Source organism: Callorhinchus milii, unplaced genomic scaffold (genome assembly GCF_018977255.1).
Source record: "Callorhinchus milii isolate IMCB2004 unplaced genomic scaffold, IMCB_Cmil_1.0 Scaffold2, whole genome shotgun sequence".
Lineage (NCBI taxonomy): Eukaryota > Metazoa > Chordata > Chondrichthyes > Chimaeriformes > Callorhinchidae > Callorhinchus > Callorhinchus milii.
The window spans coordinates 45973565-45987952 of record NW_024704743.1 but is presented as its reverse complement, the minus strand read 5'-3'; the positions used below and the strand labels follow the sequence as shown (position 1 = coordinate 45987952).

Sequence of the window (14388 nt, the reverse complement as noted above, 5' to 3'; positions counted from 1 at the left end):
GCAAACGCGGCAGCCAATTGCGCACAGCAATGTCCCACAAACAGTCGTAGATTGAAAATGACCAATTTATTATTGGTTTTGGTTTTTGGTTTGTAGTATAAACCTTTAAATTATTGGGAAGCCTATTTCTGTTCAGCACTGAAAAAAATATGAATTAATTCTATATTTGCTGTAATTTTGGATTTTTAGATGTATCTTTAATGAAGACTATAATATTTTGAATTATAAAATATTTCTCTGTATAAGGGGTGCAAAGGAGGGGGTTCTTTAGAGGCTGTGCACATCCTTCTCCTCAGCACCATCATAAAAAGGCATGAAAGGGTGAAAATCAGTTTCTTACTGTGAATGTTAAGTAGGATGGCAGTGGTATAATAATAACAACAGTAATAATAATAATGCAGATAATTTTTAAGCCTGAACTCCATTCTTGTGGCTGCCATGTTTACCTACATAATACAGCCAACAACAACAAATTAACAGCACTACATTTTACAGTAAATTCTGTGAAACGCTTTGAAACATCCTCCTGATGTGAAATGCTCTGTACTGAATGGAAGGATTATTATTTATTACGTTTTCTGTCTTGAAAAGAATCACATCTTATGTTGCTGTATTGTTTCTCATTCATTCAGCCTCCGCTTACAAATACTCCACCATTAAGTGAGGTGACCTGCTAACCCATATCAACCTGACCACTCCCTCCGCTCAAAAGACTGCAGCCTGCCCCACTATCGCCGGTTGGGCCTTCAGCTTCTCTGCCCCCAACCTTAGGAACTCAATCCCACATTCCCTTCGCCTTGCTCCCTCCCTTGCCGCTTTCATGGCACATTTCAAGACCCTCCTCTTCGGCCGTGCCTTCGGCAACACCCCCTGATCCCAACTCCCTGCTTGGGTCCAACTCCCTGCTTGGGTCCAAATCCTTAACTGTCCAGCGCCTTGGTACATCCTCCTGACGTGAAAGATGTAATACAAGTATAATTTTGTATTGTGATTCGGGGGAAGGAGGCTTTGGGAACATTTGGAGCATTGTATTTTTAAAAATGAGCTAAACTCCTAGGGCTGTAAACAGGTCGGTTTTCTTATAGCTGAGCTGGCTGCAAGGTGAGGTGCTTGGCAATAGAGTGTTGTAATAGCACTCTATGGCAGTCTCAGTAGTTCATGGGACAGGAAAGTCAGTAGTACTCCAGAGCACTGTTCATCACAGACCAACCAGCTTGATTAATTGGCAGGACTTAGAGGGGGTGGAGCAGAAATTTTGGAGCAAGAATTCTTCCCATTAGACTCCTGTTAACCCTGCACCCCAAAGCCCTAATGAGTAGGGTGATCCTAGCTGGTGAAGTAGTGGGACGACATTACTCTCAATGGCACTCCAGCAGTACCCCAGAGTACACCATCGGGGTCCCCAAGCCTTGACTCACACCAATCCGCGCCTGATATTCTCGGAAATTAGGTAAACAGGGTGCTTCCCTCTAGGGAGAGACATACATTTTATTTTGGGTGACATACATATGTGAATAGTCTGAAGCATGTTGATACAACAACTTGTAACTACTTGAGAGACACATTATAAACTTACAAACCTAACCAGCATTCATCTAAACTATTGAATCCAGGGCTGAAGTAGTTGTGATGCAACTGCAACTTATTCCTTTACTAAGCTGACATTATGCGAGAGCCATCTTGGTGAAGTGGTTCATGCCAGTGTGAGAACCTTGTTCTGATTCACACTCCTTGTTTAGCTCAAATTGACAGTAGTGCTCAGTGTTCCTTCTGTAAATATGAAAAACTTCGATGAGTCTACTAATGGTGATTTTAATACCTTTATTTACATTAAGTATAATTTTTTTAAAAAAATTTTTTCTGTGCAGTTAAATTTGTTTCATTTTCAGTGAGTTTGAAATTTTTCAGTCATTTTCTATCTCTAATTGGAGGGCATTTCTTTTCATTGTGCATATCGATTTAATCAATTGAAGCAGCTTTTGCTTAAAACTTTTTATCAACTCATCCTCGGTATGAAGATCATCGAGAACTTTCTTGGATTCTTCCTAGTGACTGAAACCAACACACTTTGTCTACTGATGCTTCTATTTAACAGAACTCACTGTCTTTTCCAAGCTCAATAGGAAGCCTGGCTTCATCTTAATCACACTGTGATTAGACTTCGCACACAAATTTATGCTGGATTTTCGTGCAGCACATCTCATTATATCATTGAGCTAATGCAATATAAACAGACAATTTGAATGTTTAATACATTTGAAATGTCGCTTGTTTCCAATGTTGCTGCCTCCACTAGTTGGTTTAGAGTAAGATTATAATGAGGATAGCTGATACTTGACCAAGACTTTGGCTCCTGCATTTTGTCTATATTGTGCTTGAAGGAATAGGCACCCATTGTTGCACCAGCTCACTCATTTGTTACGTGGCGGTTGAACTGCAAATAACATCACCTAATCAAATTATTTTAATATTTAATACATTTGAAATGTTCTTTGTTATTAATTCCCACAAGGAAAAGCTGCCAGCACCTTGCCTTGGGATTTGGAAAATTCCAGAGCTGTTGGAACTTCAATGTGTCCCTTTGTATTCCTTTTGGGTTAATAGCCAAACTCGATGCTTGTGCTGGAGGAGATTGACTTTACACAGTTTTATAATATAATTTCTCTGTTTTTTCCTTAGCTTTGCTTCATGGTCCAGTTCAGTGTCTGGATGACTTAGTCCGTGACTGCAGCGAACTGGAGCTTAATTCTACTGGGGCAGTTTATCGAGCATCACGTAGCTCTTCAGAGGGTGGTCACGTGCAAATACCCAACTTTACCGGGACTCGCCAGTTTCAACAGGGCACGGCAGTTTTATCTGCCGAAGAGCTTGTTTCATCATGGATAAATCGGAGACCCACACCTGTTGGTAGTGCTGCTTTGGACGAAATTGGTTCTTGTGGAAAGAATTCATTTGATGATAACTCATGGGTTTTTGCAGCTTCACCAATGATCAAGCCGAATCAAGCTGGATTCTGGACCACTGGAAATACTGCCACTTCCTCTGCTGTGCAAATTCCTGGTGTGAGCACACATGATCCAGAATTAGTGTTCAGGAGCTGAGTTGTGTATTGGTGAGCTTTCAGTTAAGTGGGAACTCCTATCTATACAGATCTAGAAATGCAAACCTAGCTAGAAAAGAGCAGCTGATTCTAACAGGACAGACAATAAGTGTGGTTTGATGCACCTATGGGCAGTATCGCAATTCTAAAAAATAAACCTTTTCTTTCCAAAAGTTTACAGAATGCACTAAGTCTCGCAAGTCTTGAAAGGTTCCTTTTCATGTTTCTCTAGCTTATGGTCCTTATTTGTCAACTGCAGGTGTTTCCTCGTCAGGACCTATTTTCCTCACTTGAGTGTGCAACACTGCATTGGAAAATGGTGATAATCTGTTTTTTTGTAAGAAACTCCCTTCAATTTGAAGATCTGTAATCTGAAATGTTGTTCACAAATTATTCTCTGCAGTAGTGTGAACCATTTAAAATCAACGTTATATTTTAAATAAAGCAAGCCATTCTATAGAGAGAGATTTCGCTCATCCTTATTGCACTTATTACACTGGTAATTATTTCTTTCCTCTTAAAGTGCCTCCTTATTTAATTGTGTTCATTTTTCCCCAAAAAAATCTCTTTATGCCACCATTTTTTCATTGAAAGCTACAAATAATTGTTTTAAAAGAAAAATGGTGAACTGAATATATTTTTAAAGTAAGATAATGTATATTAGATAAGAAAATCTTGTTTTATCACTGTGAGATAGCCTGCTACATTTCTCAGTCTAGCAATGGCTGAACTCTGCAATGAAGCACGATCCAAGACCTAGTTCTGATTGATGCTCAGTTGTCTTTAAAATGCATAATCTCAATGTTTTCCAATGATATATAGGTAGTGCTTATCAAAATAACTATCTGAAGCAAAACATAACAGGCACCTTACTGGCTATAACTGAAGGCAAATTGAGTATCTTGGCCAAGGTGTTCAGCATAACATTGAGTTAGAGATAAGATGCCAATCAGGAAAGAAGTTAGGAAATTTGGGTAGCACTTCATACTACAGTGGGTTAAAGTAATGGAGAGGTTTCTGTGCCCAGGAGTCTGGATGCTTGGCGCGGGATCTTAGCAAGGATAAGAATGGGAATAAAATGAAACTAATTGAGTGAGTAATCTTTTTCTATCTTTCTGAACTGTTAACTTTTGGGGATCAATATGCATATCCCTGTTATTACAAAATTAAACATCAGAGACACATTCACATATGTATCCGGGCAGGGTTACATGGCTAGGAAGTGATTTCTAGAAAGTAATTTGGATTAACATCTTTTTAAAATGTTCTCTGGTCATGGTCTGAATGTTTACGTGGTGATAATATCTTTAGAATTCTATCAGTATCTTGCAAGGAATAAAATGGGTATTCAATATTCACAATATAATGAAATAGGCTTTGGATATTCAAGTTCAATATTGATGTTCAGGATATTTAGAGCTAATTTAAGGCAATTGGGTGCAGGAACTGGATATTAATTAGCAATCCACCACTAGTTAGAAATGTAGTTCATTATTGTCCAAAGATTTTTTTTCCCCCCCCTTTCTACATCAAATAATTCTTCAGACAGCAATGGATGTTGTAGCCTCTCTTGAGTCACGAGATATATATATATGACTGTATATATTAGTAATCATTTCTGGATTTCAGAGCACTGTTGCATTTGTGTTGTGTTCATGATACTGTTGGAATAAATGAATGATGAACTTCTCAAAAAAAGACTGCTTTCTAAAATATTTTGTGTCAATCACTTCCTGAGGAAGAGGGTGGGTGCAGGAGAGTTGCTCGGCACATACGAATTTACAGGAGTAGGCCATTCAGCCCCTCGAGCCATTCTGTTAGATCATGGCTGATCTGTACCTCAACTCCAAATACCCGCTTTTGCCCCCATATCCCTTGATATCCTTACCTAACAATAATCTATCGAAAATTTGAATGGATCCAGCGTCCACAGCATTTTTGGGGAGAGAGTTCCAGATTTTCGTTTTGTGTGAAAAGTAATGGCATCTGCTCATAAGTAATTGCAGCTGTTGGAAGTTTCTACTTCACCTAACGTGAACAAAATTGGGAATGTGGAGAATCAGCTTCAAAATATGAGGGGCCTGTAAAAGGAGTAAACCAACAGAGCATGATTGACTGGAAGAAATATTTTTCATATCAGAGAATTAGTTAAGATAAAATGAGAGTAAATGGAACCCACAAAGATGGGTTCTCTGTAAACTGCTGGTAATTAAGTATTTATTTTTTTTCCTCTTGTTTTTACATATGTAATACACATGCTTTCTTCTTCAAATTATTTCATCAAACTTATCCCCATGATCCTATGTGGATCCTTTAAAAGTGTTGGTGGAAGTTTGTATTCTATGCTGTTGTTGATCAGATGGGACTCTGCCACCGGACCAACTTGCATTTGTCCAGCATCTTTCATGTAATGTCTCATGATAAACACAGTCAGTGGTAAGTATTTAATTGGTTTAGATCTGTAGTGGTCAACCTCTTTGGTTGGCCAACAAAATAAATGTTTCTTGATTTATGGCATGAATCTATTTTCTTATTTCCATGATTATTTTTTGGCCAACCACTGGTTGAGACTGATAGAGGGGATTGAGGAAGGGAATTCCAGAGGGTAGGTTAGGGGTGTAGTGACTTGGCTCAGCTGTCATTGGTCTGGGGTGGGGGTTGCACGGAAGATCACAGGGCAAGGATATGAAGGAAGAATAAGAACCTTGTTAGGTTAATACGCTAGGAGACGGGGAGACAGTGAAGTCTAGGGAGGATGGGTGAAGGATGTGAAGATTTGTATAGATAAGAATATGGGTGGAAGAGTGGATGAGCTGGAACTTGTGGATGATGGAATTGGAGAGGACAGCAAAGAAGGAATTTGAAAATTGAGTCTTGAAATGACAAAGGCATTAAATAATAATCGTTGCATTTGATATAGCACTTTGTCATGTCTTCAAGACGTCTCAAAGCGCTTCACAGAATATACTGTAAAGTGAATTAACTATATATTTTGTGGGCGAAACATGGCAGCCAATTGTACACAGCAGTGTCCTACAAACAGTGGTAGATTGAATGACCAAATTATTATTTATTTCCTTTTCTTTTTTAAGGGATTATTACCCCGGGAAAAGTGATCTGCCAATCAGCTAACAACCGGGTTCCTAGTTACTGCGAGATTCATTCTATCAAGTCTGTCTGTCACACAAGCTGATGTTGGCTGGTACTGTGGCAGGATGGAAAATGTGAATGAAGTTCAGTAGTGGTGTTACATTTCAAGACTTTGGAATAGAAAGAGCAGGTTGGAGATGAGATGGTAGCTGAAAAGTTTTGAAGAATGTTTTTTGAAGAGGGTGTGGTGACAGCTGTTGAAAGTCAGGAAGGCAGTGGCAGAAGAAAAGTACCAATAATAATTATCTATATGTGAATCGGTGCTTCCAGCCCCAGAAATAGAACCATTGTGGTCGTTTTTATGTTTGTGGACAGAAATTATGTCATAGGCCTTCTGATAACAGCTGAGTCCCATCTCAGGTGGGGTATTAGAGGTAGTACTTACTAACACTCTCCCTAATATTTTGATGGCGATTTTGAGCCATTTTGTGTTCAAGCTGACATTCGTCACCTAACATATCTACCACAAAGTGCAACATTCACAAGATGGTCCTAAATGTTTTTTTTATATTATTTAAGAATATGGGAGTTAATTTCGCATCAATACACTGAATGGAAAACATAGCATCATTGAGCATCAAACAGAAAATTCAGCCTACCTATGGGCTTTAGTAATTGCCTAACACCAAGCTCTGCTGTCAAGGCAAAATGGTGTGTCTGTGCATTTGGCTAAGGTATCAGGAGTTAACCAAAGAGCTCATGAAACAGCTTCCAATAAAAGCCAGCAAATGAAATGTAATCAAAGAAGCGAGAGGTTTAGGGTTAACTGATGCTGTAAATAATCCTTGCATTTGATATAGTGCCTTATCACGTCTTCAAGACATCTCAAAGCGCTTCAAGAATATACTGTAAATTGAATTGACTATATTTTGAAGGCAAAACGCAAGTAGAAGTGAGTAAAGAAGTGTTGAATTTAGGGGATCAAATAAAGAACTGTGAAAAGAATGGGTTTGCTAGATACCAACTGGACTTTCTCTTTTCAGATTTTCTTTTGTTTACATATTTTGAGTTGTTTCGAAATGTCTGTATGATACTGTGCTGGTCACGTGATTGCCTCAGTGTAAAGTTTAGAATAAATATGGTTTGTGTGAAATGTGCTATTGTAATATTTCTCATTATGCTTGTGTTTTCTTCTCTGTGACTTTGTAGCTGAATAATGCATTTGTTTGAAATGGGATGTTGCCCATACAAAATCATGTTGATTATGCTGTCAGCTACCCGCTTCTAGAAATGGATGAAAATCAGATCAGACCTTGGAATTTACATCATAGCCAAATGGAACTGACCTGGGGGAGATCAGGCTATTGGACATTGTAATAGAATACAGCTTAATCTACATATGAAAACTCAGATATGGTTTGAATGTTAAATCATTTAGCTGCCTAGAATAACAATTGACCCTTTGGATTGTAATCATTCAGAAATTTTCTATATTTAAAAATCTGCATTTTTAAAAATGTATTTGCCAAATAATTGTTCAATAGTTGAAGCATACTGTAATGTTCACTGTCAATGGATCCTTGAACTAAGCCATGAATTCTTTATAATCTGATTCAGGAAATTATTTCATAGGGTCAGGATTGAAGAACGAACCTCTACTGTACAATGTTCTGCAGTGTTTTCCAGGGGTAATTTCTGCATCAGAAATGGATAGAACTTCTAATTCTAATAGATGATTGAAAAAGGAAAACAGTGAAGGACGGCATTGAGCATTCAGAGGGTTAAGAATCTGGTTGGTATTCCTTTGTCAGCACACATTCACTATTCAAAATATCTGCACAGCAACCCCCTTTTCACACACTCCCCCTCAGAACTGCTTAAAAGGCCATCTTCACTTGCTTCCCCCGATGTGCAAACACATTTACAGCCGTTGCACCACAGATTATTATTCCATGGACATGATTAGTAATATCACTGCCCACGGGATAATTTCACACAGGCAAAAATCCACTATAACTCAAGTGTGAAATAACAACCGATAATCAGTGGAAGCAGCTCAAATTGTAGAATTATTTACCTTGTGCTTTACTCGGCACCACCTGTCTGTAGAATGCACTGATCATCTCAATTGTGGCTGAATTTCAAATGTCTTTTTTTTGCACTTGTGCAAAGCAGAGACAATAAACGGTCTCTTCCGCCTGCAGCATGCATAAAGTCGCTGGATCTCACACTCATGAAAGAACTGCTTCAAATCTCTATCACCAGCCTCTTGAATTAACATAGGTGTTTGGCACTTAACATCTAGATTTCATATGTGCCTGGTTGCAAATGTTCTTCATGCTTCTAAGGTTATGGGCTGTTATGACATTAGTGTTCTTGATTGCCAGTCTCAAATAACCAAACAAATATATTTGAACCAATTTAAATCAAAATATGCATAGGAATGGTGTCCTTATCATGACTTTTCTCATTATGTTGCTGAAGGCTGTGAACACCTAAACTGATGCATGGTTTGCATCTTCTCCTGTATTTCATTTCAATTTTTCAATCCCCAAATGCGCTATGGGTTTCTGTTATTTGTTATTAAGGTGACAGTGGGAAGGTCTTGTTTATAATTGACTTGTCAACTGTACAATTATAATTATAAATAGTTATAATTGTTTATAATTATAATTTATAATTGTGGAGGTACACATTTTACAGCATTTTGTGAACCTGTGAATCTGGTCTAATGACTAACTGTCTTGAGGCTGAGCTGCCTCCAAGGTAACGTGCTTGTCAATTAAATAGAATTAAATTGACCCCAGTGGCAGCAGGCTCAATAGTTGGTTTTCTCAGTCAGACAGGTCTACAATATTCCAGAGGCACTGCTGATGGTAGACAGACTAGCCAGCCTGGTGCTGCCCCATGCGAAGGACACTACTAAATGCACGTTGTTGTTGGCAGGACTTGGGGGAGGCAGAGTGGTCATTGAGGGCAGGGATTCTTCCCTCTTATTTCAGTTAACCCTGCAAGCAACAGTTACGTGTGTTTTTTGCTGGATATGCAGCTTGCCAGAAAGTGCCCTCAAATGGCAAGTTATGCAGATTATAGTTCAGCAATGATCCCAACACATATTCTGGAGTCTCTGGGTCTTGGTACTTGTGAACCTGCACCTAATATTTTCCGGAATGAGGCGAGTAGGGTGCGTCCCTGCAGGGAGAGAGTGTGGACTCCATTCCACACAAATGTGAAATTTCCGTGTGTAGGTGGTGTGTGCATGTGAAATGCTTTGAAGAATGGTGATGGGTTTCTGCATGTGTCAGACACCCAGCTCACAAGAAAAATCTTTGGAGGAAAGATAGCAATCTTACCAATAAAAAAAACAGCAATAGTGCTCACGCGTATTGTACAACAATCCTTACAAATTCTTTAGTATAAATTATAAGTGTCTGTCACCTGAGCTGAGCTATACAATAAGCAATGTGAGTTTTAAAATACGATCTGATCCCCTGAATAATACAACTTCACTTTCAGCCAGCTGTGGTTTTCTATCCAAATGATCAGACACATAAAATGCTTTCGTGTCAGCAGGTCCAGATTAAATAAGAAGTTACAAGACTATTTTGCTGCACGAGACATTGGACTATCTATTGTCTGGTATCCACTGGATCCCAGTGATCACATTTAGCAATTTCCGAGTTGCTGGGAGAATCACCAACATGTGTGTGCTGGAAGGCGCTGTGTACATTTCTTACTCAGCTGCAGCGAGTTTGTTAGTCCTGTCCTTTACCCAAATGTTTCACTACAGCTTTTTATAATCTCATTCAATTTACTTATTCTGTTTAGGATATACCATTTGTCAAAAAAAGAAAAAAAACACCCTCCCATGTAGCAGAAAAAATATTATGTGACTCAGTGCGGCTCTCATTTTGAAACTTATTTAGATGTGTGTTATTCATCAATAGCTTTCACCGCATTAGTCAATGTATTGGCTTTCGTCACCAACACAAGGTGTTAATTTTAGGTTTTTCAAAAATATTAAAGGAATGACTAAGTGTATTTTCCCCATCAATTACAACGGCGGCAAATGTGCTACACAAATCATCAATATTTCCATTGCAAGGATTTTTTCACCAGTGGCTGTTGTGCAACAGATTTCCTATAATTCAAAGAATTCAGAAGATTGAAATAAACTGAAATGAACAGAATACAGTATGTTCTGAAAAGTTAGAAACAATCGAGGAACCAGAGTAGCCTTATGTCTAGGAGAATTTGAAATGAAGGAAAGTGACTTCTTATTCCAGAGTAAAGCACAAATGAACTGAATGAATTAACATTTTGCTACAGACCTCAAGCGGTAAAAACAATGACAACATTGTATGTGAAGGGATAAGTAATAATAATAATAATCCTTGCACTTGATACCATGCCTTATCACGTCGTTCAGACATCTCAAAGAGCTTCATAGAATATATTGTAAAGTGGATTGACTGCATATTTTGTGGGTGAAACACTACAGCCAATTGAGCATAGCAGTGTCCCACAAACAGTCGTGGATTGAGCGACCAAATTATTATTGTTTTTAAATGATTATTACCCTGCCTAGAAAGCAATGCCAATTGCCTAACAACCAGGTTTCTACTTACTGCTAAGTAAACAGTGGCGTGTGGAGTAAGGAAACTTGCCTAAGGTTTTGCCCCAGAATAAAATTGGTCATTCACTTCATGGTTGTAAAAAGGGTATGTAAGGATTATAATAAATGTTTTTAACCAATCCGACATTAAATAGTTTATAGCACTTACAACATTGAAGTCCACTTCATAGTTTATTAATTACTGCCATTGAAGCAAACTGTTTTTGTTGGCAAACGTTGCAGCCATTTTTTACACACCAAATATCCACAAGCAGTGAATGACCAATTTAGCTTGATTGTTGATCGGGATACCAGGAGAAAACCTTCTCTTTTAGAAAATTGTCATGAAATTATTAAGAAGCACTGAGGAACAGACAGATGGAACCTTGGTTTAACGTCTCAGCCCAAGGACAGTAATTCTGACAATGCAGCATTACCCCAGGACCACACAAGAATGAGCCTAGACTATGAGTTCAAGTCCCAAGATAGCTACGATATTTGTCTGCAAAAGCAGCAACTTGATGGTAAGGATCTGAGAAGTACAGAAACATTTGGGCACTAAAAATGTTTTTTTCTTTTTACATGATGAGATTGGAGAAGCAAAAGGCAGTGGGAATAAATAATAATAATCTTTACATTTCATACTGTCCCTTTCATATCAGGAAGACATTTCAAAGAGTTTCATTGGATATACTGTAAAGTGGAGTGCCTTGAGTTTTTTGTGGGCAAATGTAGCAGCTAAATGCACATGATGATGTCCCACAACCAGCCATGAAGTGAATCACCAATTTTATTCTGGGGCATTGTTGGCCCGGACACTGCGAGAAACTCCTTTCCCTTCTAGGCCTACCATCAGCAGAGCCCGTGGCAGCAAGATAGTAAAGAAGGAAACAATTGGTGAAGAAAACAATTGAAGGATATAGAAGACAGTAACTTCTTCTTTTCAATATGTATATGCTCCCACTTGGTGACATCATCTGCAGACGTGGGGTCAACTTCCACATGTATGGGGATGACACCCAACTGTACCTCTCTGCCTCCACCCTCAACTCCAGGACCACTGCTGTCCTGACAGAATGTCTGTCAGACATCAAGTCCTGGATGAGAGCTAACTTTCTACAGTTGAACGTCAACAAGACCGAGGCTCTCCTGATTGGCTCCCGTCAGCGCCTCCACACCTCAGGCGCTGACAGCATCACTGTCCATGGTTGCACACTCCACCTTACTAAGCCGGTCCGGAACCTTGGGGTCTTGTTTGACCCACAACTATCTTTTCTACCCCACATCTGCGCCATGACCTGCTCTGCCTTCCCCCATCTCTACAGCATTGCCCGGCTCTGCGACTGTCTCACACCACAGGCTGTGAGACCTTCATACACTCATTCATAACATCAATGCTTGACTACATAAACTCACTGCTTGTCGGCCTCCCCAACTCCTCCCTCCATAGGCTGCAGATCATCCAGAACTCTGCAGCCTGTGTCCTCTCCCGCACCAGGCTCCGTGACCCTATCACCCCCATCTTCGCCGACTCCACTGGCTTCCCATCACACAGAGGATACAGATAAAGATCCTGGTCCTCACCTTCAAAGCCCTCCATTGCCTTGCTCCCCCCTACCTCTGCGAACTCCTAACCACCTACCATCCTGCCTGCTCCCTCCGCTCAGCGGGCTCCGGCCTGGTTCACATCCCCCGCCTCGTTCGCCCCACCATTGGCGGGCGGGCCTTCTGCCACTGCCCCCACCCTCTGGTACTCCATCCCACATTCCCTCTTCCTTGCCCCCCTTTTGCCTCCTTCAAGACCTGTCTGAAGACCCTCCTCTTCGACCGTGCCTTTGGTCACCCTCCTTTCCCCTCTGCCCTCCCCCCTCTCCAATCCTCAGCTCGGGTCCGAAACATTGATTGTCCAGCACCTTGGGACGTCCTCCCGAGTGAAAGGCGCTTTACAAATGTAATTTTGTTGTTGTTGTTGTAGTGTATGTTTTAATTACAATATTTATACATATTTATTATTCCCCGAATCTCTGGAACACTTTGCCTCCATCCCTCCATTTTGCCCCTTCTTTGCCCATCTTGAAAACACATCTGAAGTTTTTGCTTTGACCGTGCTTTTGATCACCTCCCTTCTCTTTCCCACTCAGTGAGAAACCACACCACTGTTAAGCACTATGAAACACTACAGTGTGAAGGACTGTATATAAGTGCAAGTTGTTGTGGTTATTTTACATTGAAACTAGTCATAGGGACTGTAATGACTGTCCTGTTCATTCCTATATTCATAAACATAATTTTTGACTTCCCCGTGACTCATCATCTCAAGTCTCCCACCCACTCTCACCTCTTACACTACTTCAGAATTTCAGAAGCAGCATCTCATGATTCTCTTGGCTGCTATGTGGTTTGAGGACTCCACACTTATTTTAACATCTCTAAACGTTAGGTTAGAGATTCCGGAAAGGGGGAGGGAGTGGGGGGGGAGGTGTGGGCGGCAAAATGTTCAGTGTCTGTCAAATGCTGATCTGCTTCCTGTGAGCTGTCACCACTTTTTGCCATTCAGTTTTCTATCATCGCTTAAGTTTTCTTTTTATTTATTTTAACCTTAAGTTTTGACCACACCTCCCCCAGTTATCTCTACCTGAGCTGATCTGGCATTTCATGCTGTTATCACACCTGCCTCTCTCTTGCTTATATTATACCTTGTTCTCATTTTCTAACATTTCACAAATTGTTAATGACCCACTCACTAACTGGCCCAATGTCTGACAGTTAATGGTTCCATTTTTTACCTTCTGTTGCCTTGAAATCTTGGTCTGGCTATTTTCCCTTCCACTGCTGATAAAGCAGCAACTCTGGTCTGTCTGTATTGGTTCTGATGAAAAGTCTCACCCAAAAAGTAGGTTTCGCTTCTCTTTCAGATGCTTATTGAACTCATAAGAATTGTAAAACATTTTCTGATTTTATTTCAAAGTACCACCACCTGATATAAAAAGCTATCATCCGCCCAAACATTGCACATGAAATGAATCAAAACACTTTCCCAAAATAAAAAAAATGTATCCCGAGGACTCTCTAAACCACCTCCGAACCCTCTGTGTTTGAAAGAAATAAACAAACATTTTGGCCAAATTCTGCAACGTTTATCATGCAGCTGCTTAAGTCCAATACATTTTGCAGAAAGCTGCTCAATGTTAAAAGGCTGTTTGCAGATCTATCTTTTACAGTTTTAATGTACAATCTGCCTAGGCCAGCATGGGCCATACTTTTCCTTCCTCACGCTTAGTATGCAGTGGCATAGCTGTACATATTAAAGTTAGAAGCATATCTTAGGAATGGAAAATTAAGCAGCTTGTGGCAAATTAATGATCAAATCGTCATCTTTAATGACCAGAACAAAAGCAAATACTTAAAAAGAATTTGCTATATTTAGTATAATCGTGCCAACCATTCAAAACCATTTAAGTTAAAAGTTTACTTTTTAAAAAAAAAACTATCAAATCCCACCTGTGCATATCTTTGGTAATATGATCAGGGCGTTAAGTGCGAAAGCTTAGATTTCACATTAGAGGTGTTACTTAAGTGCAAA

At 39.7% G+C, this 14388-nt stretch overlaps 1 protein-coding gene across 1 annotated transcript in view; it reads left to right on the top strand.

The window, feature by feature from the left end:
- The window catches only part of azi2 (5-azacytidine induced 2), a 38471-nt gene extending 33673 nt beyond the window's left edge, over positions 1-4798 (top strand). Inside the window, exon 8 of the mRNA XM_042332096.1 lies at positions 2680-4798. Coding sequence (XP_042188030.1) covers positions 2680-3101 — 422 coding nt within the window. The 3' untranslated portion in view covers positions 3102-4798. The remainder of the gene's footprint in view (positions 1-2679) is intronic.
- Positions 4799-14388: the final 9590 nt, after the last annotated feature.